Source organism: Saccostrea cucullata, unplaced genomic scaffold (assembly GCF_032062105.1).
Source record: "Saccostrea cucullata isolate Sc308-1 unplaced genomic scaffold, CSIRO_AGI_Scuc_v1 ctg114, whole genome shotgun sequence".
NCBI lineage: Eukaryota > Metazoa > Mollusca > Bivalvia > Ostreida > Ostreidae > Saccostrea > Saccostrea cuccullata.
The window spans coordinates 372,200-399,806 of NW_026930714.1; the positions used below are offsets into that span (position 1 = coordinate 372,200).

Below are 27,607 nucleotides of genomic sequence, written 5' to 3' on the forward strand. Positions count from 1 at the left end.
CATCATATAAGCAAATGACTATATTCCTCCAATTTAGCTGTACAAGTGCAGCATGTTTCATTCAAATGGGCATAATATTATGCTAGTATTAAAAGAAACATTATTTTATAAATCTACCATGAAATTTTGAAATGAAAATGTAAGCACTGAATGCTAACTTTTGGATATTCAACATGGAATAACAAAGACAGCCATGCAGATAAATATTCAAAATGCTTAATGCATTTTAACCTGATTTTCATCACAGTCTTCTATGTTCTGACATGTTGAATATTCAAAATTTACAACTCAGTCAATGCTTATACAGCTTTGAATAACGCTGATGGTACCTTCTCCTTTTCCATTCCAAAGTCTGTGCAGTCATGTTCCAAGTACATGTCATATTCCACAAATGAGTCTTTGTCCAAAAGAAGCTGAATTCTCTCCCTTGCTGTCAGCTTACCCTAATTTGAAGAGGAAACTCCTATTTACTTTTGTAAGTGTAAAATATGTAGTAGTGTAAGATACACGGCATCCTAGTAGCTTAATATTGGGCTAGTGGGTTAACCCTTTCGCTCAATTGGTAGAGCACTGGACTGGCAAGCCAGAGGTCCCGGGTTCAATCCCCAGCAGAGACAAAAATTGTCTCTGTTACATTTGGTGCCCAACGTGGGGCCCTGGTGTTCTCTGGCAGGTTATAGTGGTTGCCCCTAGAACTTCGCCCCACAGGTGTCGGCACTCCAAGAGAGATGAGGACATCTCATTCTCTGGAGGGGGACAATGTAGGAGTGTATGATACACGGCATCCTACTAGCTTGGGCTAGTGAGTTAACCCTTTAGCTCAATTGGTAGAGCTCTCGACTGGCAAGCCAGAGGTCCCAGGTTCAATCCCCAGCAGAGGCAATAAATTGTCTCTGTTACAAATACACAGTAAATCCATACAGATTTAAATATAAACCTAAAGTTCATATTGATTACTTGCACGTTAACCTTTATTTGCATCTGTTACACTGGGGATTTATGTTTATGAAAACATTTAATTTTGTAATGCTCTGCATTTTCCCCAAAATAATTTACACACAGAGTCTAATCATATTTAATAAAGCTAAGCTGAATAAAAATTTGAATTAAAATTGCTTTTTTTAAATGGTTTTTGACTATTTTTGCAATTATTGCAAAGAGACACACATGCCTCTAATTCAAAACCTAATGCTCCAACCTTTTCATGCTGTTTGTCAATCCTCTTCTGACCCCCACCTAAGAGCGCGGCTTTTTTCATGTCCTCGATACGTTTTCGGACACTCAGTGTGTGCTGCGCGCTCCCCGCTACAACACTGCACAAGGCCGTCTGCTGCCATTGTCTGCCCTGTCGTAGAACTGCAGAATTCCTCAGCAGCCTTGCTGTAAGCCGACCGACGGAGGCCATGTTGTCACCTGTTTATATTCGGGTGAAGGTCACTTTAATTTTATGCGGGCCTGCAACATGTCAGCCGCCATGAAGCAACGGGGCTCAAAAAAGAAAGACTTGAAAACTGACAAATCTTTACCATCAGACAACAAAAGGTGGGTATATTGTTTAAAGTTCTACTAGAATTTTCACTTTATTCATGCTTTGCAATTCAAAAAGGAGATCAGAGCTCATGAAATTAGGATGATGGCTGGGATGCTGGGTCACAGGGATATGGGAGATGTAGGGGCCTAAATATCTATTTTTGAAGATTTGATGCTATTGCTAAAATTGATCAGGTCCAGCACAAATTCTTGTCAGTTTATTTAGTATATAATTGAGGGAGTCAGCAAGATTCCAGTTCCCCTAGAGGAAGTCTATTTCCTGAGGTGCAGCCGAGGGAAATAGGCTTGCTCTAGGGGAACTGGAATCTTGCTGACTCCCTCAATGATATATACTTTAACTGTTTTATTATACCGATATATTACATTAGCTTCATTATGATTATTCATGATGTTAATTTGGAACATCTTGGTACTATTCATATGATTAAAAGGAATCATTGGGTGTTCCGAAAAGGTGTGTATCAGTTCAACAAACTGATGCATCTTTTTGCTGGGAATCAGTCTTTTTACGGTGATTATCAGGGAATCTGCAAATTATATTGATTTACTTCTAGATATTGAAAAATCAGTAGAGGTGTAATGAATTGACATTTAATGTCAACCTCATGGTTGGCTTATGATTGGAGCACCTGGCTAGTGATGCAGTTGTCCTGGGCTCAATTTCTGGTCCATGATAATTAATGGCTTATCGATATTTTCCCCTTTTCTATTACATTTGGTAACATTTACCTGGAAGTTGAAAATGCGATGGTTAGGGTTGTGTGGAAAAGGAAAGTGGATAATTTTGTGATTGGAGCGCTTGACTGACTAATAATGCAGGGGGTCAGTCCCTAGTCCAGCTATAGATTCCTTTCACAGTTGCTTTTTCCCTTCACCTATCCTTAATTTGAAAGTTTTGCCAGGGGCAAAAGAGTCTTGTTTGTTTGTCAATCAAGGGAAAAGAAAATTTAGGGAGGGAGACATCAGAAATGTAGTGGTTATGGTTATATGTACCTCGGATATCAGCTAATAGGTTAAGCTCTGCAGTGGATACAGAACATAACTTATTATGCAAGGACCCTGGTAAAATCCCTAGTGCAGCAAAAATTGTTGCTTTTTTCAGTTACCTGGTTTCATCAATATTCGAAGAGCACCAATTTTCAAGGATTTTGTTGTTTAGTAGATCCACGAAATTCAATGTTCATTGAATTAAGAAATATGTTATTCATTTGTATAGGCAATGCTATTGTCCACAAAATTATGTATCCTCGCAAATGTCTGTTTCACAAAATCCATGAAAATTGATGAAACCATAGTCATGATTGATAACACACAACTGTTTAAGTTTAAAACGTTCTCTCAGTTCTCAAACGAATATTTTATTTTCCTTAGTGAAGGGTCACACTATGAGTTTCCATGGACACCTAAAGGTTACACGGGCTTTAAGATCCTCCTGTCTGCCCGGCTGTGTGCAGCGGTGTGGAACATTGTCGGTGACTGTGACGAGACGTATAACTACTGGGAACCAGTCAGTACTTTTACAGTAGTATAATTCATATTGACAACGAAAGCATTTCCCAGCTAGGGAGTTAACCAGAATGATCTCCATAAAGTTGAATTAACAAACTAAAAAACTAAAAAAAAAAAAATTTGATAGTACTCGTAATGAAATATACATTATGTACATGAACATTGATTTTTTACTATAAAAATTTTACATTTTATTTTCTGACATATGTATTATTTATTGTAGTCATCATTAGTCTCGTATTCAAAAAAGTTCTCAATATACATTTTCAAAGAAAAGAATAAATGGCTATTAACAAAAATTTTAATATTCTGCTTTTATTATTTTATTATATTTCATTCTGAATTAATGTCAGGATAATAAGTGTTTATCTTAATTCTCATATGTATTTTAAGATGCACTTCCTGATGTTTGGTAAAGGATTCCAAACCTGGGAATATTCACCAAAGTATGCCATCCGCTCCTATGCTTATCTTTGGATCCATGCCCTGCCAATCTCCTTGTACAAAACATTATTTAGCACAAATAAGGTAAGTTCCTTTCTTTTCATTCTTTATAATGGAACAGTTATATCATGCGTGATGTATTTGTTGTGAATTATTGAAGTTTGAAAAATATGAAATGTGAATTGAAAAATTGCTCAAATTAATTTAACAATCCTTTTGAATTTTTTATTTTCTTGACTTTATAATATAAAAATCATGTAAATGTACTTTCTCGCCACTCTTTCAGATAATGCTGTTTTACATTTTACGCTGTGTGCTTGCTTTTGTGTGTGCTGGCTGTGAGATTTATTTTTATAAGTAAGTGTTCACAATTTGTAGATGATCGTATTGTTAGAAAGAAGTGGGCATCATCTGCATGTGTTTTTCTATCAATTAGTAGCTAACATTGGTGTCATAATATATTCAGTCTGACTATGACAAAATGATTTGCACACCTTGATTTAAAAGCTCTAAATGTGTCATTATTTTGTCTAACAAAAATTGTTTCATTTGAAAATAATCTGATATAAATTGAATAACTGAAAAGAGAAGCAGGTTGTTTAATTGATTTTTTTTCCTGTACATTTTTAGAGGTGTTTGTAAGCAGTTTGGAGCTAACACAGGAAGGATAACTCTTGCAGTCCTGTTAATCAGTGCTGGGATGTTCATCTCCTCTACTGCTTTTCTCCCCAGTAGTTTCTGTATGTACATGACCATGCTGTCTATGGGAGCTTGGTTCCTGGGACATCTACATGTAAGATATAAACATATTATATTTCTAAAATTGGGAAAAAATCCTCAAAATGACCCCCTACCCAATCTTTGGAGTAAACTTATCATATAAACAATTGTCCTTCAATAAAAACTTGTGATCATCTCTACAGTTAATACCATTCCAAAATATGGCAGAATCACAACACTCTCATTATATAAGTCATTCTTTAAGCAGAAATCGAAATCTAAGTCCAATATTAATTTTGTAGTTTTAGAACATCTTTGGACAGTAGACAGGGAAAGTTATCAGAGAGTTAAAATTTATCCTTTTAAGATTTGAAGCATCATAAGATAAGTTTTGTACCAATATACTTCAGTAAATCTACACTGAAATCTTATCAAATAACTGCAAAAAATTCTTTTAAATGTCTACAAGAAAAATCTGTTCCAGAGCAATTCTAAATTCCACATTATTATTACATGTATCTTTATGGTACAAAACAGTTTATGTTTAAAATGTTGATGAATCATTTTATAAAACCGATAAACTCAACCACAAATACTAAGTAGTCAGGTTACTAATTCAATAAAATTCTTAATAAATCTATGTTGTCAATTATGACATAAAGATAGACCATTCTTGTTGTGTTTGCTTTGGCTGCTATTTCTGCTTCTCAGCCTTTTGGTTTATATATAGATCAAAGTGCTGTATGTGTACTTATAAAGGGGGCCTCTTATTTTAGAGGTTTTGGCTTGCAGACAATGATGCACAAATTTATGAATGCACTTGAATATGATAATTGAATATTCACTGAAAATTTCAGCTTAGTGTGTCCATTATTTTTCAAGAAAAACGCTTTGTCCATGATTTTACCGGACAATCCTCATATGTAGCACTAATTCATGATTACAAAAACAACTTCATACCCAGTGATTGCGATTAGTTTTAAATACATCATTTTATTTGCAAGTGCAATATACTCCTACAAGATGAAATGAGTCACTTTAAATATGTTTATGTTTTGTTGAAATGAATCTCCCAATATGAAGCCTGAACTCCTTCCCACTAGGCTACCAAAACAATAGAAATATTTTCAGCTTGATATTTTGAGAACACTATGCTTGACAGACATTAAACTTTGTAAACTGAAAAAAAAATAATTTTGAGGTTACAAGGTCAAGGATCAAACTCCTTAGGAAAGATATTCAAAAAAGTATTATCCAATCAATAACTTGAGATCCCTTTGCTTAAAAGGCATCCAATTGGACATTATGGTGCCCCCAAAGCATGATATGGATTAGATGACCTGTATTAATTTTGTGATAAAAGGTCAAGGGTCACATCTCTCAGGACTTACGGGTACATATATATTGTCTGTTCAATATCTTGAGAATCCAATTGTGTTGACAAACATCAAACTTGGTACACTGGTACCCTCTAAGAAGTCAGTAACTCCTAATGATATCAAGATCCGATTGTGATAAAAATATCATGTTTGCTCCTGACTATATAAGTTACATGACAAACTCAACTTATCAATCATTCAAAATTTCAGGTTGATCTCTTTTTAATGTCACATATGTTCACACATGTATGTTTCTAAAGACATTTCTTATCGATTTAAAAATAATTTGTAATTTCACAATTATTTTTTTTATTCTTCATGTAGATATGTACATCCATCATATAAGTATATATGCATTCATTTTAAACTTTTACTCAGATGCTCAGTAAATATTTCTGGATCAGTAGTGCCTTGAGTTAATGCTAACCTAATGATTAGTTGTCAAATTTCAACATATGGTTTCTATTACTGTGACCCTGAATAGAAATGTTTAGAAACTGAATTACCGGCATATATATATCAATGAAGTTGTAAAGTCATTATATTACTGTAGTGTTCTGACAATTATTTAAAAATTTTATGGAATCTTCTAGGTACATGCATATTTTTTTTTCTTCAGAATATTGATTTTTGTTCAGATTGATGTTTGACATTTTCTGTTAACTTTATTAAATGCTGATGGTATTTGGAGATAGAAACCTATTTGTGTTGTATGTGTGATTATCATAATTATCAAACACTGTATCTAGAAAGCAATGTAAATTCTAGTGGTTTCTTGTATAACAACTACAAGAATACATGTATATATTTATTAAAGTAGCATGGATCTCAGAATTTAAAATGATTATTTCACAATTATTTTTTTTATTCTTCATGTAGATATGTACATCCATCATATAAGTATATATGCATTCATTTATTTAGGTTTGACTACTACATAATCAGGTACACATTTTGTTACCTGCAGACATAACAATTTAAGTGTTTACACCTGGCCAAGCACAGCTTTATCAGATAAAGCCCTTCAGACTTGGTCGGGATTAAGTGGAGCGTTACAAGTACTTGTGTAAACAGCGCCCTCTACTGAGCTTTGTATGGTATCAAGGAAATATAACTCGAATCGTCAATAAATGGGGGCTTTACATGGTGAACACATTTAATTAATTAAATTTTTGCTTAATTGAGAACTGGGAACCAAGTTATTTTGACCAAGAATGTAGAACATAGGCTTATTAAACATATCTGTGAATAAGAATTATAAAATGTTTAAAAATCACAAAGAAACTTTGAATTTTGTTACAGCTAATGCAAACATTTAATCATGAGCATGAAAACATCTTCACAGAGTATTTAAACTTTTGTAACCCAACAATTGGTATCGCTTCTCGGCCTTTTGGCTAAGATCAAAGTGTAGTATCTGTTCTTATCAGCTTAATATCTGATACGTTCCCTACATGGGAACTACGATATTAAACTGATTTTTGGCATGAGGTGAGATGTCAGGGGCTTGCTCCGCTCTCGCCACGGGTTGGCCTGGTATTGCAGTACCTCCAGGATCGGCCCACTCCCAATTGGGAGAAAAATCAAATAATGTAAGAAAATCCTCCTCCCCTCCTTTACTTTCCTAATTTGCCTTGATCTTCTTCTTGTTGTAATTATAGCTCTCTCAGTCTCTCTGTATTTTACTTTGATCAAATATTGATATCAATAATCTTAGTATGTCAAGTGACAATAATTATTCATACTATATTTCAGAGCACAGGACGGATTGCACTAGTGTTTGGTTTAGATCACATAAAATTATGTGTAAAAATGTTTGAGAATTCTTGCAGAAATATATTAAATAAGATTTTTTTTCTCTTTTTTGACAGGTAGCCATTTTGTCCACTGCTGCCAGTACCATTCTAGGATGGCCCTTTGCTGGAATCTTAGGGTACAATTATTTATTGTGAAACAGAATTTTAATTCATGAAAATCTCTTACTATAAATTTATGTTACATAAATTTTGTCATTGATATAAATAACTACAATTTTTTCCTATGAAAGAATGTTAATGAAAAACTGAAGTATAAGTCATAAAAGAATACACAATTTTGATCAAATTTTAATATCAATCTCTTGTATGGAAAATGTATTTCTTTGTAGATTGTAACTGTTAAGAGATGTAATTCTCTTTGGAAACTGTGAATTGGCTGTAATTACAGTCAAAATATTTTAAAAATTTTTAAACATCTTTTTTTGAAAAATTTATGATTTTTTTTTTTACTTACAGATGTACTTGGCAGCTTATCAAGTATTACAATAATTGTTTTAATCAGACTAAGTCTAGAGGACCCAATTTTCTTTCAGGGCCCCCCTAGCTGCTGATATACTACTAAGGAGAAGAGCATTAGGATATTTCATCAAATGGTGCCTTGTGGCTTTAGTCCTGTTTCTGGTGATAATTATATTGTAGTACTGTAACTAATATGCTAGAAATAAATTAAAGGGAGCTAAATCCTTAGATTTTAAGACATCCTGCATGCAAGATTAACTCTCAAATATATGAAAGAGGAAAAATCATCATTGTTGCTATAAACCACGGTTTGGAATCCACAAGCTCCCTCAAACTGGGTGATGACAGAGAGAATCGATGTGAATCACCCGTATGTTACCCATGATGATGATGAATGACGTATTTTTAATATTTTCTACTCTCAAATGACTTGATCACTCTCAATATTTTGAGCCTAACATTTCTCTTTGCATTTCTTCAGTCCATTCATTAAAACCAAATGCAGTTTTAAATTGTATACATGTACTTCTTTTCTTCTTTGCAGGTGCCCAGCATGCATATTGACTTCCATTACTATGGGAAGCTGGTCATAGCTCCACTCAACATAGTCCTGTATAATGTGTTCACAGACCATGGACCGGATCTCTATGGTAATAAACTTAATGCCACAATCATTTACAAATTTTGACTCACAGAACTATCAAAGCCCATCATATAGCAAACTGGGATAGTTTACAGATGAAAATTTATCCAGTTTGTTAAGTTTTGTTAATTTTCATCAATTTAATTTAACATGGGGAAAAAATAACCCTGCAAGTATACAATATATTCTCTGTTATTTAAAATACAGTGCAGAGTCTAGCCTCTATGCAAAAATTATTTATTTTAAGTAAATGCAGGCATCTTCTGCGGAATATTAAATTTATGGTCATGCATGCTCATGAAATTAAGTGTAAATTTTTAGGAAGACAAATTTTTTGCTCATTTATATATCTAGACCTGTTATACATTTGTAATTGACTATGTCTATCTGTTTTGATAGGTGTGGAGCCATTTTCCTTTTACTTCCTTAATGGGTTCCTGAATTTCAATGTGATGTTTGTGTTAGCATTGGTCAGCTTACCCCTTGTTGTAAGTAAGTTTAAAATGTATAAATCAGAATAAAAAATTGACATATAAATTAAAGTAAATAAAGATAATCCTTTAGCATCAGGATCATATTTTTATAAACTCATATTCAAAGATTGAATAAATTGTGATAATTCTCTGCACAATTAAATGACATCTGTAGTTTGTAATTTTTTTTTCTTTAAAAAAGTTTCATATCATTTAATAATTATTTTTCAGTACTTTGTGAAGTTTTTGTTAAAGCTAGAAGACAAAGGTGATTACGATACTGAAGTTTTTTGTATCAATAAATACCTGTTATGTTTTTCTTTTTCCGTAACTCATATATGGAGTTTCATACTGTCTAAAGATGGTGGATTTTATCTCAATGTCAGCTCTGAAAAGTAATCATGCATTCCTTTGCTACTGAAAAAAAGTCATTCACAAATGAAGTGTATTTATATTCATCATATTCTATGTAAAATTAAAAGTCAAATAAGAATTTTTCTTGTCTTTGTAGAAAAACCAGTGTGGCTTTTATTATTACCCATGTACCTGTGGATGCTAATTTTCTTCACCAGGCCCCATAAGGTATTCAACATTAGGAATTTGACAAGCATTTCATGAAATATGCCCGCGTGAAGCGTCATAGTTCATGTCCTAATGAATCTTCAAAAGTTTAATTCATTTCTTAAACTTCTTGAACTTTAGGGTCAAATGCCATTCTTGTATTTAAAAAAAATCTTTTTCTAGGCTCATGCACCCAGCTACGGATTTTTTTGGGGGTGGGGGACCTATCTTGATAATATTGTTATTGTAAAATTTGGAAAGGAATCATTTAAATGAAAGATAAATCAAAGGTGCACACTGCATAAAGTGTTATTTGCTGATTCCATACATGCCAACTTTTGAAAATTCCCATGGGGGATTTTGCGCGTGACGACATTTTTCATAGCTTTGAATTCGCGACATTTTGTCGTGAAATTAAATAATTATGACATGATCCTTTTTTTAAATTTATAATATAATCAATATCACTTATTAATACTACTATAGGATAAAAATAACACAAAAATAAGGTTTTTCTTTCCAAAATGGAAATATTTTTGCTCAAATAGGAGCCTCGATCTCTCACTAAAGAAGGGATGATTAGTTACATATGTAAACTTTTTTTTACCAGCTAGGACACATAATTTGGTGAAAAATTGAAAATTGTACAACTTTTGATAATTAAAATATAAAAATCTCATAAATGTTCCCAGAAACAGTATTTTACATTAATTAGAAATTCTAATCAGATATTAATTTTAAAGAAATTTTGAGAAATTGCAATGCATTTATTTTTATTCAAAGAAATAAATCATCGGTTTTGAAGAATTAAATCATCAATTTTCTAACATAAAGATACCACCTATCCCAAAGAAATTTATTTTTTTACAGTCTTGAACTTTGGCAGGCTTGATGGTGCTATGTGGGTATTTCTTAGTCACATATGCATAAAATATTATAATTACTTTTGGGAGAAGGGAGGGAAAAGAAATTCTAACTGACATAGACTTTATTGTTTCATCAGGATTTTTTTTTATATTATTTTAACTGGCAAACTTTAAAATATTTTTTCATTATAGGTAGATAAAGTCAGCAGTTATGCTTTGTAGTTTTCTACTATAACGATCTCCTTGGATTCCGATTTTATGGTTTGGTTATAATTTAGTTGTCTTTAATTTATGTTTTCAATAAAATGACAAACAATTATCCCCTTAATCTATGTGTTTCACCTTGCGTACGCCTTAAAACTGAAAAGATAATCCCCTAATTAATTGCCCCATGCTATAAGCTACCTGCACCTGGACGACTCCGTGCGTTCAAGCGTGAAGTGATTTCCTGTGGCTAATTAACCATGTTAACACCTAAATAAACAATGAAACTTATCTGTGTGCATTGAATAAACAAGTCTGATATTGTTGTCCAAATTGACAAAATTCAGCGGTATAGGGAAACTTATAAAATCGGAAATTTTGGGTGAATTTTTACAAATCGGAAAATTAGGTCAATTTTTCTCTCCCGATCGGGAAGGCGGGATGAAAGGGTAAAATCGGGAGAATCCCGCCTAAATCGGGAAAGTTGGCATGTAAGTGATTCAGGTAATGAATAAAAAAACGTGAAATATCAGATACATTTGAATCCAAAATGTTTCAAGTTGACCGTAAGTTTTGCTTCACTTGACAAGGGAATCTGTACTGATTGTGTTACAGGAGGAGAGATTTTTGTTTCCCATTTACCCACTCCTAGCATTACAGGGAGCTGTCAGCATTGATTATTTACAGGTACTTGTATTATCATGATCATTAATGACCTTTGTTTAAAAAATCAAGCTGTCAGGTTGGAACTTGAAAACAGTATGCTCCTAATAGATCTCAACCACTGAAAAAATATATATATTTGGAATTTTTCTTTGTATGTTGTGTGATTTCAGAAATTGTGCTGTTATTTACTACCCAGACAGAAGGGCAGTCACTACACAGATAAAACCAACTGGATTCCTGTCTGTCTGTGTGTCCTGTTTAGTGCTCTGTCATTCTCACGAATCATTGCAGTGTATCAGGGTATGTACATGTATGTCTGTTTAATACAACTGTATTGTTTGTGTCCCTGTGGTATATGAAGAGTTATTTGCCCCTTATTGTGTTGATTTTTCCCTTATCAAGAAAATATATAGTACAAACTATTGCTGCATGAGAAAACCATTTATTGGGCATTTTTCAAACTCTCATCATCTATTTATCAATACTTTAACTCCAACTTTTCCATTCTTACATCTTTATATAAGTTTACAATCGCATCATCTCAAGCCAATCTGAATCTATCGGTTTTGTGACCATTCTATTTCCATTTTTTATTGAAGAAGAATGGACGCAAAACTTGTTGTCTGAAAGGATGGGTTCTTTGTGTCAAGCAAAAGTGTGTATTATGGTTATAAAGGTTCATCATAATGACTCGAGATTTAAATTACAGGTTACCATGCACCATTAGATATTTATGTGGAGCTGAATAAAATTTCTGCTGATCCCAAAATCCACACGCTACCTCCAGAAAAATCTGTCAATGTTTGTGTAGGAAAAGAGTGGTACAGATTCCCAAGCAATTTCTTTCTTCCTGGAAACAAGTGAGCCTTTCACTTTAATTGTTTTCATTTTAAGAATATCAGAGAGAGAGAAATATCTGTTTTTAAACTATAACCAGAGACATAATTTATATGTCTCTGCTATAACCATTGCTAAGTACATATAGGTACATTGTAAATTTAACTTTGAAGCTGGAATCTTCTGTTCCTGAGGTCAGAGTTCAGAGGTCAACTGCCAAAGCCATACAGCAGTGGGGAGGATGCTACTAGAATTCTGCCATCAGACATGAATGACCTCAACAAAGAAGAAATGTCCAGATATGTAAGTGTTTTCTACTGCATCAAAAACAGAACAAAATAATCAGCAGTAGTAAAACTGCATCAGGTTTGTTTCATATTGTAAATTGTCCTTTGTGATAGGTGTACATTGTTGTAATTTTATTTCAGTTTTGGACTTCTTTGGAGACAGCATTGTGTTGTATATTTGTTTTAACTAGATACAGTAAAACTCGGTTATAACAAACTTTACAAAGTCACTGGGACCTATGAAAATATTTCGCTATATCCGTAATTTGTTATATCCATGTAAGAAATCTGTTAAATTTATATAGCTTGGGATCCAAGATAACTTCACTATATCCGTGAATTCGCAATATCCATGTTCGTACTAACTGAGGTTTACTGTATAACAAGAAATGAAATGCAAGTAGTTTCTGAAGTTTGCTTTATTAATTAATTTTTCTCCAAATATCATACAGTGACACATGTAATCTGATAGTAATTTTGAGACAGTCAAGCTGGTTCATTCGTCAGTGGTCTGAAAGTTAACTATACTGCACCTGGGCCACCAGTTCAAATCCCAGTTTGATCTGTCACAATTCCTCCCATTTCATCACAGTAACATTTAATTCCAAATTTGTTTTCTTGTTGACAGTCAAATATCACTAGATGTCATTACCTGATAGATCTTGACACCCAGACAGACACAAAATATGAACCGAACTATTCAGCTAATACAGAGGATTGGACCATACTTCATTCAGTGCCATTTTTAGATGCAAGCAGGTAGGTAGAATTTGTTGACTTGTGGTGAGACAGGGATGTGATGCCCTAGCTTTCTTTTGTTTTGATTACAGTTTTCACTGCCAATAATCATGTCTTTTTCTTGAAAAGAATGAATAGATTAATTTTTTTCTACATAAAACAATCCTCAGATTTCTGAACTCTTTTAAGTGGAATTTACATTACATATTCATGACAAGTCACAACTTTCAAAAACAATGTTTTTTTTTATATATGTTTACATACAGTTGAACCATCTTACCTCAAAATTGATATATTGTCAGTTAACATTATGTTAATAGCATTAACAGTCCCTTTGAGTTGGAGATAACTAAGTTTGACTGTACTTGTGCAAATTATGATAACTCTAGAAAATGAATCCTTATATCTCTTTTTCTCTCTGTCTTTCAGATCTCACCGAATCCTGCGGGCGTTCTACATTCCTTTTATATCTGGTAGATACTGTACATATATTAATTATAATTTATTAAAAACTACAAGGACTAGAAAAAATACTGCTCATAGAAATATATAAATATGCATGTGTTCTAATAGCTATCATCAGTATTAAAACTTTTCAAATTTGACACTTAGTTTTGTTTTTTATTATATGAAGTACAATGATGTACAGTGTTTATGAGAGTAAAAATTGATATTTGAGTTGATTCCAAGAAGATGTATAAAATTGTAACACATGTAACCGTGGTCAGTTTGGAGAATTGAAGGGGGGTGGGTATTATAAGCAAACTCAGAAATCTTTTAGTGATGTACAATGGAAGTAAAAAAAAAAGTCATATTTTACGGCAATTGTATATTGTTCCCTGCTCTCATGAAGTGGTGGATATTAATTCTGGTCTGTCTGTCAATCCTTCCCACAGGGGCCGGTAACATACTATATGTACCTGAGCAATATCTCATGAAGCTATTTGCAATGAAATTCTATATATATTGGTATCACTCCCTATGGCCCCACCTGCCCTTCTTAAAGTGTCAAACCCACCCTCACCCCCCTTGCATGCTCTTTTTTCCTTAAGCAGGGACACAGACTATCTGAAATAGCTTGTTAATTATTTTTTTGGTTGTCAGTGAATTGAAATATCATTCATGAAATATGAAAGCCCTATAGCTAGCTCTAATTAATCAAAAGTCATGACCAAGAGCAACGTTTTCAAAAGTAAGATAAACTGCAAGCTAGGTCAAAGAAAAGGGTCAAAATTATTGGTACCCAAGAGGAGGTCTTGTCACAAGAGACAAGTCCATGAATTATGAAAGCTATAACACTTACCATTATTCCTTAACAGTGATATATATAGTATTTTGTATATGTAAACAGAATCCAATCCTAGGTGAAGTAAATGTAAAGACACCACTGTTATTTGCCTCTCCCATTACCCCCCCCCCCCCCCCCCCAAAAAAAAAAATCATTCACCAGTCATCAAAATGTTCGTTGGTTTTCAGGAAACAACAATCAGTAATCGGTGAATTGCATCTTTCCTGATTCATAAAAAGTCCCTTGTTTGTATAGGACATTAATCTACAAAAGATACTTATTGGATAATTATGCTCTTCATATAGAAGGTGCTTAATTTGGGCCATATTGTACACGTGTAGCTAGAGAAGTGACATAGTTTTATTTCAACTTAAGTTGAAATCTAATTCTTTTCATCACAAACCTTCAGTATGATGTCATTAAATGTTCATGAAGCAACTGGGTGTCATTCATATTTCTGGTATTTTTCTGCGTGCATGCATTCATTTAGTGCAGTGACAGATCTAAGATTCTTTAAATTTTGGAGGAGATGAATTTCGAATTCTTATCTTTTATACAAAGGTAAAAATTGCAGACCAGTATTCAATAACAAAAAAATAAATACAGATGAGATTTCAAACACAAATTTATCTTTCCAAGAAATGTAATGGTGTGCACAAATGATATATTCGTCTACTAGTATATTCAACACACTTTACATTGTACAACTGTATTCTGCAAAATCTTGACTAGCTGACATCTAATTTTACTTATTCAGAAAAAAATAACAACAATGCAATAAATTCTACTGTTTAACTTTAACAAAGTCATATTGCCTTCATTTGGAAACAAATACTAAAGCTTTCATCACTGGGAGACGAATAAACATGTGTTTCTTTCATAAATACATATAGATGTACAGGCCTTTTGAATCAGTATAAATAGTTACACTTTCAAGGAAAGTTTAATCTGTTCAACAGATTAATTTAGATATCAAATTGGCATATCACAGCCCGCATGAAATCCACCAAAGATATATTTTTTCACTGTCTTGGTGTGAGGGGAGACAACCAGACCTAGTCCCTGGGTTGAAGGGTCCTGGGATAGAATCCAGGCCAGTGTGTCAGACACGGGGATACATAAATTTGACACAAACATGGAAATAAGGTACATTAATTTTTTAACACAATGTTCAAATGATCAGGCTATTAACTGGGTCCTGCCAGCAGTCTTTGAAGGTCACATAGTACGTCCTTGACCTGCACTCTCTCCCTTTTCCTGTCCTTCAGACAGCGGAGGGCTATGTGATAGAGGTCGTCTGCCGTCTGATGACACCAAGGTCCTGCGCTGTGGTCCAGGAGTTGGGCGATACTGTCCTCAGCGTTCTCCAATACATGGCTATATAGGTCAGTGTCCTCACGACTGTTATCACTGGGTGGCAGACCCGTTAAGATCTCTAGTAACACCACTCCAAATGCAAAGGAGTCCAGTTTAGCTGAGATGTCAAACCTGATGGCCTCTGGGGCCATGTATGCTGAGGTTCCTATCACTAGTTTAGTTGAGGCCACAGTGGTACTGCTGCCAGAGGGTGCCAGCCGTGCTGTGGCAAAGTCACCAACTTTTGGCCCAAATTTTTCATCCAGTAAAACATTTGCACTTTTTATGTCCCTGTGAACTAACCCATTGTCATTCAGATACACTATTCCTTTGGCTGTGCCGTATGCAATATCAAGTCTTAACTGCCAGGACAAGGGAGGGGTCCCATTCAGACAGTGAAGTCGATCCTCCAGAGAGCCATTGGGCATGAATTCATAAACTAAACATTTCTCAGGGCCGTCAATGGAGTACCCAACAAGCTCGACAATATTTTCATGATGATAAGCAGCTAATGTTTTCAGTTCTGTTTCAAACTGCTTAAGCATCACTGGATCTTCAGGATCCTTAAGTCTCTTGACAGCCACAACATAGTTATTTTGAAATCTGGCTTTATACACAGTTCCAAACCCTCCCCTTCCTATAACACTGCCCCCTTGTGAAGCAGGTCTCTCATCAAAGTTGTTGGTGTGAAACTGGAGCACAGAAAAGTTAATAGCTTGAGATCCGGGTCTGTAGACTGTTGATAAGGGCTTAGATGTGTGTCTGTCTGTGGATACTGAACAAGGCGGGGCATTCAGATCAGGTGTTCTCTCTCCACTATCATAAGACTCGATTCTGTTAACCAATACTCTGTCCTCTGAACATTCAGAAGGCGTGCGATGGTTTAACGAGCTGGAGCCTTCTCTGGTAAAGTCCTCACTACTATAACTTGTCCGTGTGTCACCGTCTGTGGTACTGTCTGGTAGAACTGGGGCTGAATCGGGCATCTTAGCTTTATTGTATAGTTCCCTCTTTTCAAAGCTTCTGTTCTCCAGATTTTTCTGTTCATTAGGAGTAAGTGAACACGGTCCCACTGGTGATAAGATAGGTTCATCTTCTCGCGGTACTGGGCTGCCTTTGAGCTGAACAACAGCTAGATAGTCTGCAGCTGCATACAGCCGAGCTTTTGTCAAGGCTTTGATGAGATGTTTCACTCGAGCATTTTGTGTTCCCCAGTCTTCAAGAATGATTCTGAAATTATATAAGCATCATGTAAGTTAAATGAAATTTCAGATGTTCAAATGAATGAATACATAAGGCAGATTAATTTAATAATTGACATATTGTAGAAAGGTAAACTACTGTAGGCATCATGTGATTATATGTACATGCAGTCCTCAAGTTCTTGAAATATATCTAACCAATGCAATGCACTCAGCGTAACTGTGTTATACTGAAGTAACTGAAATAATATTTCCCATTTTAAACATACTCTCATTTATTTCCTGTAAATTATGTGACATGATGACTATAAAACATTTAGTCAGCTATCTTGAACAGTTGCCATATCATGCAATTTGCAAATATAGGCAATATATCGACATTACTTTGAAGTGTGCATTTCTGTATTACCTAGTGGCATAGGTGCCAGGCTTAGCTGCTCTGCTCTCGATCATCTTGGCCTGAGATGTACTGTACCGCTCCTCGAAATTCTCGTCATCCAGTCGTTTGGGGACATGACATAAAAACCTCTTCCAAAGCTGATCAGGTTCTAAGAAATTCACGATCTTGAGTATTGCAGAGTATGGTAGCTTGCGGATATAAGTTTCCGCAGTCACTTCATTCGACATCACTGATTTTTAATTTTGATTTTCTCTGTTAAAATAACCTAAGTAAGTTAATTATTGCTATCACGTTCTTTACCCGGAAGTCACTTACATTATGGGAATTCCAAATTGACGTCAGAAATGAAAATAAACCAATCGGAATGTTGTGTTCCCAAAATAGATTTACAGATGGTGGTTAAGATTTTATATAGTGATAAACAGACTCAGTAGCCGACTTTTTTGAAAAAGTAATATACGGTACTAAGTTTTTTCAGTATGAAAAGATAAAAGCGTTGAATCGTTAAAAAATCAACTCATCTGTTCTTGCTCTTACAGGAAAGAGGTATGTAGTCAGGATGGCCGAGCGGTCTAAGGCGCTGCGTTCAGGTCGCAGTCTGGTTCTCCAGGCGTGGGTTCGAATCCCACTTCTGACACTAACATTTTTTTATAATGGTATTAAATCCTAAGATGTGTATGTAGAAAAGTATTTACCATATACACTGTATAGTTATTCAAAAACTTTCATTTGTTAAAATTAATGTAAAATACTTCCAATATTTTTTGAGCCGCTTTATATATATTCATGATCGAATTAGGTTAGTAGCAATAGTGTGCTATTGCTATATCTTTTTGAAAGATCTCAAACCATGTACACTTCTTGAAATTTTATTCTTAGAATGCAATAAAAAAAATCATACGTTGTGTTCTTTTAGCAGTTGCAAAAAAATCATAAGTATGTATTTTTTATGATTCATTTGCAAGATACTGCATGGGCTTCATAGCACGCGTATATTTTGCTTAGGACTATTTTAAAGAAAATAAATAAATATTAGATTTTTTTACCCGTCGAAGTTTTTGAAGAGTTAGAAACATAAATTATGGGATAGGAGAGAGGCTTAAAAAGAATAGTAAAGGTGGTTGCTATACATCTTCCCTAGCCAAGGGTTTGTGATACGCTGCTCTCCTCTTTATGAGGAGAGTAGCGTATCAGAAGCCCTTGGCTAGCGAAGATGGTTGCAATAAAAAAAATTGCATGTCATGTGTAACTTGAACTAACTTCATGTGCTACATACACGTAGTTGTTAAATGTTAAACCAATGTTAAACCAAAAAAAATTAAGATGCCCCCGTATAACCTAGCAAAGGTTAAACTTTCTCAAATGCAGATCAAATATATTGGTAGCTAAAGTAAGGCCTTTTCACAAGAAATACAAATGTGAAATATAAAACCCTAGCACCACCTGTTCAAAGGTTATGACCAAGGTTAACGTTTTTAAAGGCAGGACAAACTTCGGGGTCAAGATCAAAGGGTCAAGGTTGTTGGTTTCTAAACATAGGCATTGTCTCAAAGATTACATATGGGAAGTATGAAAGCACTGGCCCTTACCGTTCAAAAGTTATGGCCAATGTGAAAGTTTGTAAAAAATGGGTTAAACTCCAAGGTCAAAAGGTCAAAATTGTTGATTTCAAATGAATGGTCTTGCCACAAAAAATTGATATTTGAAATATGAAATTCCTAGTAACTACATTTAAAAAATTAGAGCCAAAGTAAAAGTTTGGATTTTTTTGTAAAACTGGGTCAAACTCCAAGGTCAGGGTCAAAGGGTCAAGGTTCTTGATATCAAATGAAAGGTTTGTTACAGGAATTAAATATTTGAAGTATGAAATCCCTAGTCATAACCCTTCAAAAATTATGGTCAAGGTTGTATTTTTAAAAGTAGTTCAAACTCCAAGGTCAAGGCCAAAGGGTCAAAATTGTTGGTATCCAATGAAGCGTCTTTTCACAAGGATTACATATGTGAAGTATGAAAGCCCTAGCTCTTACCGTTCAAAAGTTATGGCGAAGGTTAAAGTTTTCTCATAAGTACGGAAATCTCCAAGGTCAAAAGGTCAAAGTTGTTGGTAAGCAATGAAATGTCTTTCCACAAAATATATATACATGTATATATGACATGTAAAAGTCCTGGTATCTACTGTTCAAAAGATATGACCAAAGTAAAAGCTAAGATTTTTTGTGTAAAAATGAGTCAAACTCCAAGGTCAAGGTCAAAAAGTTAAATTTGGTGGTACCCAGAGAAAGGTCTTGTCACAAGGAATACGTACACGAAATATAAAAGTCATAGCTCCACTAAATCAAAAATTATGGATAAAGTTTTTGCGGACAAACAGACAGAGAGAGAGAGAGACAGACAGACAGACAGACGGATGTACACGACAAAACTGTATACCCCCGAAACCTCGTTAACGGGGGCAAAAAAGAATGTTTCTTACCTACGACATGTTATAATGCGTACATGAGATCTAGCGTGCTGAGTCATTTTTGCGGTGATTTTGTGTTTGAAGTGTTTTTTAGAACCTAGCTACAACATATCAGAAAGAAAGAATCTTAATAATGTCATGTTGTGTTAGAAAGAAAGACTAATGAATTTACCGAGTGGCAGTATGGAGAAAATTTTTAAAACATGGCATTTTGTAATATTTGCAATAACTTCCGCCACCCGGTAATTTACTGTCAAAACTGTAGTTATACATGTCAGATGCATAACTTAACTATAAAAAAGATAAAATTATTATTTTTAAAAAATCGCTTGTGAACGAAATGCCGTCCAGACGGGAAGATCTGTTCAATAAAAACTTTAAAATACAAAGAAAACATTTTCTTTGTGATTTTTTTTTTTTTGATTTTTTTTTGGCAGGTGCGCGAGGTTTGGCTATAGACAGAACGTCAGTAGTGCAGACGATGAAGGCAAAGAAATTGCTCTGTCTCTTCCTCTTCGACAAAATGTCGAGGCTCTTCGATGTATGAACAGTTTAATTGTAGTTTTGTTTACGATCAAAACAAATAAAACCACCAGAATTGGCTCAATTATTTGTTGTTCTATCACGGCTTTCGATGATCCCAGCACCCCAGAACTTATACATCTCAATAAGCTTGCAGTACACATCTAATTGTCTGTTTTTCTGATTTCTTCCACTTCATCAACAAAAAGGCGGACAGTCGTCTCCACGCGGAATTTCAATTTTAAACGATTTCGACGCAAAAAGCAGAGCCCATACCCACTGACACCTTTAAACTATAGTAGCAAACTTAATGTTTAGACTAGTATATAAGCAATCGGTTGTTCAAATTCGCAACCTTCTTGGGCAAATTAGTTTATATGCTACATCCAGATTGGATTATCCCCCTTTGGCAACATCAAACTTATCATTCGAACACGCTTTGGGGTAAGTAATGGTTATTAATGTGCAATTCAGAATATGTATTTACAAAGTGCAAATTAACGAAAAATAGCAATGTTATGTTTTTTATTTTCCTTTTCTTACATTATTTTTTATATGATAACTTCTGAGAACTTTTTTATCTTGTTTTTGTTGTGTAGTAACCCCCTTTTTTTACAAAATATTTTAACAGAGTTATGTCTCTTGTTGTGTTTTAATTGGCGACGCCTTATTTTTATTTGCATCGAACAAATACTAGACAAAACTGACATTTTAATAGATAAAAGTTCGTCTGACGTAATTCAATCTAGCCAGACTGCCGGTCTGTCGAACCGGTTGGGGTCGCCGCTGTTCCCACACCCTCCTAGCCGGTTATTAGTCTGCGCCAAACTACTGAGTGCGCCTGGATACGATCGAAAGCTTTTCATTTTTGGACTTTCTTGTTCTAAAGACGTGTTTATAGATGTCGTAATACAAGCTGGATATGGTCAGAGCGACTACAGATCGCCAATTATATCGGCGTCCGTAAAGGGCAGTGCGGCAAAATAAACATTAAGGGGACATCAAAGAGCGCGTGGTATTTTGTGTACATATGTACAAACACTGACTATATATATAATACACTAAAACTTTACCGGCATTACAATGATGACGAGAAATGTTGGAGACATCATGAGATATATATATATCGTTTTTGTTTACTTTTTTCATTCAATTGGGCGTATTTTTCTTTAAATGACAATTTTTACTTTCAATTGAACCAAAATAAAAAATCAAAATAACAGCATAAATTTTTCAAGCGATAAAAAGTTTGATATATATACCTAAGTGGGTATTTTAATTTTTTTTTTAATTTGCATTTTTGTAGATTACCACATGCAGTAATTTATGCATCAGAAAGCATCCGCGAATTTTATCATTTTTGAAATTTAAGTAGGCCTGTTTTTCTCTGCATTGGATGCTATTGTATAGGACAAATTAATATTTGAAAATTTTCATCATGTTCTCCCCCAAAATTAAAGTTTAATACATCTTCCATCTTCCCGACCCTCTCTCTCTCTCTCTCTCTCTCCAGAATAATTAAAGTGCTGAATAAAAAATGTGAACAATGTTGATTTTTCTCTGACGCCTATCTCACACAATTATTCTATCAGTTATTTTCATCGTAAAATAATGTCAAGGCTTCCTTTTGCAAAATCACAGAAGGGTGATACGTTGTTTGATGAGTTAATATATGTCGGTATAGGTGTCGCAATATCACACGGTCATCAGTGACGTATTCCGCACTATAATGGCGGTAAGATCTCTCTAGTCTGATGACAAAGGGGATAATAGTCACAAAATGACTACTTAAACCATTATAAAAGATTAACAGATTAAAGGAATCGTTCTTATCTATAGTGTAAATCTAAAATAGTAAAACGTAACACTAACATTCCACACCCGGAAGGAACTCTAAAGCGATAAGTTTGTGAAAAAAAATATTTTACCGACATTAAAAAGTGCAAATTGGAGAAAATATGCCGTAAGCTTAAAGAGTTCACCAATAGTTTCCATCTGTTTTGATGGTAAAATTAATAATTTTCAGGTGTATTCACAATGGCAAGGACTTGTGAGTACATACCATCCACAAACTCTTTAAAAATGAAAGGCATACAAGTTTTTCCTTTGTCCCTGTAAATATCTTGTTTGTGTACTAGCTACTACATGTATCTGAAGTTATTATTTTTCATAGGTGCATGGAGGAAACCATTAACACCCCACCCCGGGGATATACTCGAAATGTTTTCATGTCGGTAGTTTTTAGCTCACCTGAACTGAAAATTTGAGCTTTTTTGAACACTGTTAAACTTTTTCACATTTTCAATTTCTTTTCAAGATCCACTGGACCAAATTTAACCAAAACTGGAACATTGCATTCTATCTTAACTTGACTTTACTTGAGTTATTCCTGTTCACTCCTTGGGGAGCATCAGACTGTTTTGGGCTATCCTTTTTAGTTGGGTCTAGGTAAATCCAGCTTCTTTTGCTTCCATTTCTATAGATCTCCTCCAGGTTTGCCTTGGTCTCCCAACCCTCCTCTTTCCTTGTGGATTCCAATCCAGAGCTTGTTTCGTGGTGTTGTTTGAGGGTTTGCGTAAGGTGTGTCCTATCCAGCCCCATTTTCTTTTCTTGATGTCAATATCTATAGGATTTTAGTTGGTTCTCTCTCATAGACTGTTGTTTGATATGGTGTCAGGCCATCTGATGTTAAGGATATGGCGGAGACATTTGTTGATAAAAGAATGTAATTTGCTGTTTATTGTTTTCGTAACTTTCCAGGTCTCGGAACCATACAAGAGAACTGCTTTAACATTTGTGTTAAAAATCCTGATTTTGCTGTTGATGGAGAGCGCTTTAAAATTCCAGATTTGTCTGAGGGTGTGGAAAGCATGTCTTGCCTTATTAATTCTGCTTTTGACGTCATCATCTCCTCCACCATCCTTGTTTACAGTACTCCCAAGATAGGTGAATCTGTCAGTTTCTTTGATGTTTTCCCCATTTAATTGAATTGGAGTCTCTCGTTTGTTGTTAATTCTCATCACCTCGGTTATCTTGGTATTTCTTTTGGGCTTCTGATGCCAATCTTGAAAGTTTTTCTTGAGCTTCTTGTAGGTTGTGCGCGAGCAGGTCAATGTCATCTGCAAAATCCAGGTCCTCAAGCTGTTTTGTGAAGGTCCACTGGATTCCATTTTTACTGCCCTTTGTTGTTTACTGCATGATCCAGTCAATGACTATCAGAAATATGGTAAGTGAAAGGTTGCAGCCCTGCCTTACTCCTGTTTCCACATTGAAAGGATCTGTGAACTTCCAATTATTGATGATATGACAGGTGGCATCGTCATACAAATTCTTGATGATACTTATGAACTTTGATGGAATTCCATAATGCCTCATTAATGTCCAAATGGTTGACCTATCCACAATGTCAAAGGCCTTTTCAAAGTCCACGAAGATTGAGTAAAGAGGGGACTGCCATTCAATGGACTGCTCAATGATAATGGGTAGTGTGGCAATATGATCTGTGCATGATCTGACCTGGCGAAACCTTGCTTGTTCTGATCTTAGCTTCTTGTCCAATGTTTCATTCTTTCTAACATTATTCTTGTTAGGATCTCTTACTGGCAATGAACAAAAGCATGATGCCTCTCCAATTTCCACACTGCCGGGGTCTCCTTTCTTACTTAGTTTAACCAGGTAGCCTGTTGTCCACGTATCTGGTACCTTTTCCTTTTCCCATATTGTTTTGCAGAAGTGGTTGTAATATCTCTGCTGACTTAGTTGGAGTAGCTTTGAATGCCTCAGGAGGGATACCAACTGGACCAGCTGCTTTTCCATTTTTCAGTGTCTTTATAACCTTTGTGATTTCTATTCTAGATGGTGGTCATGCATTGATGTTAAGTTCTTTTTTCATTGGTGGTATATTTGCAAGACTGGGTTGTGGTGGTCGATTTAGAACTTCTTCAAAGTGCTCCACTCATCTAGCTCTTCGTCCTACATCACTAGTAATAATTTTGCCTTGTTTGTCCCTCACTGGGCAGTTGGTGTTTACATTTTTCCCCGAAAGTGTTCTGGTTATTTCATAGAGCTTTTTTATGTTGTTCTCTCTGCCTTCTCTCTCTGCGTTTTCAGTAATGTCATGGACGAACCTAGCACTCTTTTTGATTTGTTTGTTTGTTTCTCTGTATTCTGTTTTCAGTTTCTTCATTTATTGAGTATTCTTACATTGGTTTATTTTTTGCTTTAGCTCTTTCCTTTCTTCCACTTTTGACCATGATCTTGCTGACATCCTCTCTTTGTGCTCGCTCGTTTTCTTTCCTATGATTTCAGAGCATGCACTTTTCCAAGTGTCTTGGAGCTTTACCCAATGATCTTCTATGGTTGTGTTTATCAGACACTCTTAGACTATGCTTCAAACTTGCAAAATTTGACCACACTCCAAAATTGGCCATAACTTTTGATTAATTTGGTGCTAGAGCTTTCATACTTCACATGTGTATTCATTTTGATAAGACCTTTCCTCGGGTATAAAATGTTGACCTTAGTCCCGCTTGTAAAAATCTTTAACCTTGGCCATAACTCATGAACATTTAGTACTAGGGCTTTCTTGTTTAAGAAGTGTATTACATTGGACCTTCAGATATCCGGACCCCAGATATCCGGATGCTTCAGTATCAGGACGATTTTTCATCAGGACAGAATTTTTAAATGTTATATTGTTTTGTTTAACTGGTGATTCAGGTATCCGGACGCTTCACATATACGGACAAATTCACTAGCAACCAAAGCGTCCGGATAATTGAGGCTCCACTGTACTTGCAACATGACCTTCCTTTTGGTACCAGTACTTTTGGTCTTTTGACTTTGACCTTGAAGTTTGAACTTCTATAGAAAAACTTATATCTTGGCAATAAAGGACAAGAAAGGGTAAGACCCCTTATTGGTCCCTGATTTTGGGTTCCTTCAGAATGATGCAACAGTTTATCCATAAAACCTGTTGTCACCCCTGCCATAAAATGAGTATTAATTAATTAAGTTTTGAAATACACAGAGGTCACAAAGAGGTCAGAAAATAGGTCAATTTTTGATTTTTTCATATTTCATACACCAGTATAATATGTAGTTTATGTGTAAAGATCTCAGATAGGCAAGCGTGTGCTCTATGTTTTGTGAAGAGAAAAGTATCTCAAATATGATGAAATTCCACCAGAATTGAGACAATTAGGGAAAATGTCCTACTTCTGCACCCTCTAGTAGATTAAATGTAAGCACTGAATCCAAATTAGTGCTGGTTTTAAAACAAGTATCATTTTAGCTTCTCAACTACAAACTATCACAATTTTAGGATTGTTCTGATTTTTTTTTTCTTGTCCTTTTGAACACTTGGTGCTAGGGATTTTACGTTTCATACGCGTATTTCTTGTGACAAGTCCTTCCCCTGGGTGTAATTAATTTTGAAATTTGACCTTGACCTCGGAGTTTGACCCACTTTTTAAAAACTTTCAACTTTGACCATAACATTTGAACAGTTGGTGCTTAGGCTTTCATATTCCACAGGTATATTCACTGAGAATCATGTCCTTTCTTTGTTTAACGATATTGACCTTAGAGTTTAGAGTTCGACTTGCAGTCGTGAAACTTAAGTCAAAGGGGTGGGGGTGGGGAGCATCAGTTCTAGTGTTTCGCAAAGAGATTTTATCTTAATTTGGATGGACGACCAGATGCTAAGCCTCCCCCACTTTTTTGGCAAAGATAGACATAATATATAACATGGAAACTGAACCTTAGCAAAATACTGATACATAATAGATACCTAACCTTAGCATTAAACGGATACTTTATATAAATAGTAAACAGATACTTTACCAAAAAATTATGCAGGATACTTAACCCAAGCATAAGATGGATACTAGTACTTAACCTAAACATTAGAAGAAAACAGAACATGGGCATTAAACGGATACCGAACTTTAGCATTTAGCACACAGGCACCTGACGTTACTTTTTTTCTTTTAATAAAAAAAAAATATACCCTTACCTTATAAATAAGAAACGTCAGGTGCCTGTGATTTAGCAAGACAAGTACTTAACCTTAGCATGTACATGTATTAGACAGATGCTTTACCTAAGTATTTGACAGAAACTTATCCTAAACCTTAGTTAGATACTAAACCTAAGTATAAGATGGATATTCAGACTAAGCATTAGACAGACACTTTTCCTAAACATTACATCTATTCTTAACCTTAGCATTAGATTAATATTTACCATAAGTATTAGACGAATACCTATCCTAAGCAATAAACGGGTGCTTAAAGTTTTAGACAAATACTTGTACTTGATTCAAAGCATTAGACAGATACTTAATCAATAAATTAGATGTACACTAAAACTAAGCATTAGACAGATTATTAACTAAGCATTAAGAGAAAATTAACCTAAGCTATAGACGATACTTAACCTAAGCATTTGACAAATATTTAACCTAAGCATTAACAGATACATATCTTAAGGAATTTCCACCCTCACAATTTTATGGGTTCAAAGTACAAAAACTGCACTTATTTTCATTCCATATACAGTGTACTTTAAACTTTCCATTTATTGCAAAAAATGTATAGGTCACCATATTATTTAAGATGCGAAACATAAATAAACAGAAGTGTATGTCAACATAAAAAATCTATTATAAAGCATTCTTCCAAGAGATATTTTTCTATAAGGTATGAATTTTAACTAATTACAGTTTTTGCAAAAATCTATGACATCATAGGAGGGTGGAATTACCTTAAGCATTAACAGATACTAGACCTAGCAATTAACAGATACCTAAGTTCAGTAATAGACAGATACATAAACTAAGGTTAGATATATACTTAACCTAAGCATTAGACAAATACTTAACCTTAGCACTGGACAGATACTTAAACTAAGCATTAGACAGATACTTATTGAAGCATTAGACAGATACTTAACCAAAGCATAAGACAGATACTTTAAAGCTTAAGCACTGGACAGATACTTAACCAAAGCATTAGACAGATAATTAATTGAAGAAATAGACAGATACTTAAACTAAGCATTAGACAGATACTTAACCTAAGCATTAGACAGATACTTATTCTAAGCATTAGACAAATACTTAATCTAAGCATTAGACAGATACTTAATCTAAGCATTATAGACAGATACTTAACCTTAGCATTAGACAGATAATTAACCTAAGCATTAGACAGATAATTAACC

General features: G+C 34.6%; 4 protein-coding genes and 2 non-coding genes across 6 annotated transcripts in view; 3 read left to right on the forward strand and 3 right to left on the reverse strand.

Annotated features, from left to right (window-relative positions):
- Nucleotides 1-1,405, reverse strand: part of LOC134229818 (propionyl-CoA carboxylase beta chain, mitochondrial-like) — a 22,436-nt gene extending 21,031 nt beyond the window's left edge. The window contains exons 1-2 of the mRNA XM_062711613.1: nt 1,199-1,405; nt 330-443 (exon numbers count right to left, since the gene is read on the reverse strand). Of these exons, the coding sequence (XP_062567597.1) occupies nt 330-443; nt 1,199-1,405 (321 nt within the window). The remainder of the gene's footprint in view (nt 1-329; nt 444-1,198) is intronic.
- LOC134229817 (alpha-1,2-mannosyltransferase ALG9-like) lies at nt 1,385-13,759 on the forward strand. Its single transcript, XM_062711612.1, has 17 exons — nt 1,385-1,542; nt 2,923-3,058; nt 3,454-3,588; nt 3,791-3,861; nt 4,135-4,297; nt 7,475-7,536; nt 7,954-8,041; nt 8,424-8,529; nt 8,922-9,010; nt 9,227-9,263; nt 9,507-9,577; nt 11,242-11,313; nt 11,463-11,592; nt 12,002-12,152; nt 12,303-12,432; nt 13,045-13,175; nt 13,584-13,759. The coding sequence occupies exons 1-17, from the start codon at nt 1,448-1,450 to the stop codon at nt 13,705-13,707; spliced, it is 1,791 nt and encodes a 596-aa protein (XP_062567596.1). The 5' UTR covers nt 1,385-1,447; the 3' UTR covers nt 13,708-13,759.
- Nucleotides 6,981-7,173, forward strand: LOC134229823 (U2 spliceosomal RNA). Its single transcript, XR_009984232.1, has one exon. It is a non-coding gene; the product is annotated as a U2 spliceosomal RNA (small nuclear RNA).
- Nucleotides 13,760-15,049: 1,290 nt separating the features above from the next.
- On the reverse strand, nt 15,050-17,724 carry LOC134229820 (interleukin-1 receptor-associated kinase 4-like). The gene is made up of 2 exons (XM_062711614.1): nt 17,410-17,724; nt 15,050-17,028 (listed from the first exon to the last, which is right to left on the reverse strand). Exons 1-2 carry the CDS (start codon nt 17,625-17,627, stop codon nt 15,630-15,632), a joined length of 1,617 nt encoding a protein of 538 aa, XP_062567598.1. The 5' UTR covers nt 17,628-17,724; the 3' UTR covers nt 15,050-15,629.
- A 229-nt stretch (nt 17,725-17,953) lies between these two features.
- On the forward strand, nt 17,954-18,037 carry Trnal-cag (transfer RNA leucine (anticodon CAG)). The gene has a single exon. It is a non-coding gene; the product is annotated as a tRNA-Leu (tRNA).
- Nucleotides 18,038-23,031: 4,994 nt separating this feature from the next.
- Nucleotides 23,032-23,553, reverse strand: LOC134229801 (uncharacterized). The gene has a single exon (XM_062711590.1). The coding sequence runs from the start codon at nt 23,551-23,553 to the stop codon at nt 23,032-23,034; it is 522 nt and encodes a 173-aa protein (XP_062567574.1).
- Between the last annotated feature and the right edge of the window lie 4,054 nt (nt 23,554-27,607).

Bases quoted from the DNA above. Each gene is read 5' to 3' on its own strand.
- LOC134229817 (XM_062711612.1), top strand. From the start codon at position 1,448: ATGCGGGCCTGCAACATGTCAGCCGCCATGAAGCAACGGGGCTCAAAA. The intron at 9,578-11,241 runs GTATTCAACATT...ATTGTGTTACAG, and splicing joins TCTTCACCAGGCCCCATAAG to GAGGAGAGATTTTTGTTTCC. The intron at 13,176-13,583 runs GTAGGTAGAATT...TCTGTCTTTCAG, and splicing joins CCATTTTTAGATGCAAGCAG to ATCTCACCGAATCCTGCGGG.
- LOC134229820 (XM_062711614.1), bottom strand. From the start codon at position 17,627: ATGTCGAATGAAGTGACTGCGGAAACTTATATCCGCAAGCTACCATAC. The intron at 17,029-17,409 runs GTAATACAGAAA...ATATAATTTCAG, and splicing joins CCTGGCACCTATGCCACTAG to AATCATTCTTGAAGACTGGG.
- LOC134229801 (XM_062711590.1), bottom strand. From the start codon at position 23,553: ATGGAATCCAGTGGACCTTCACAAAACAGCTTGAGGACCTGGATTTTG.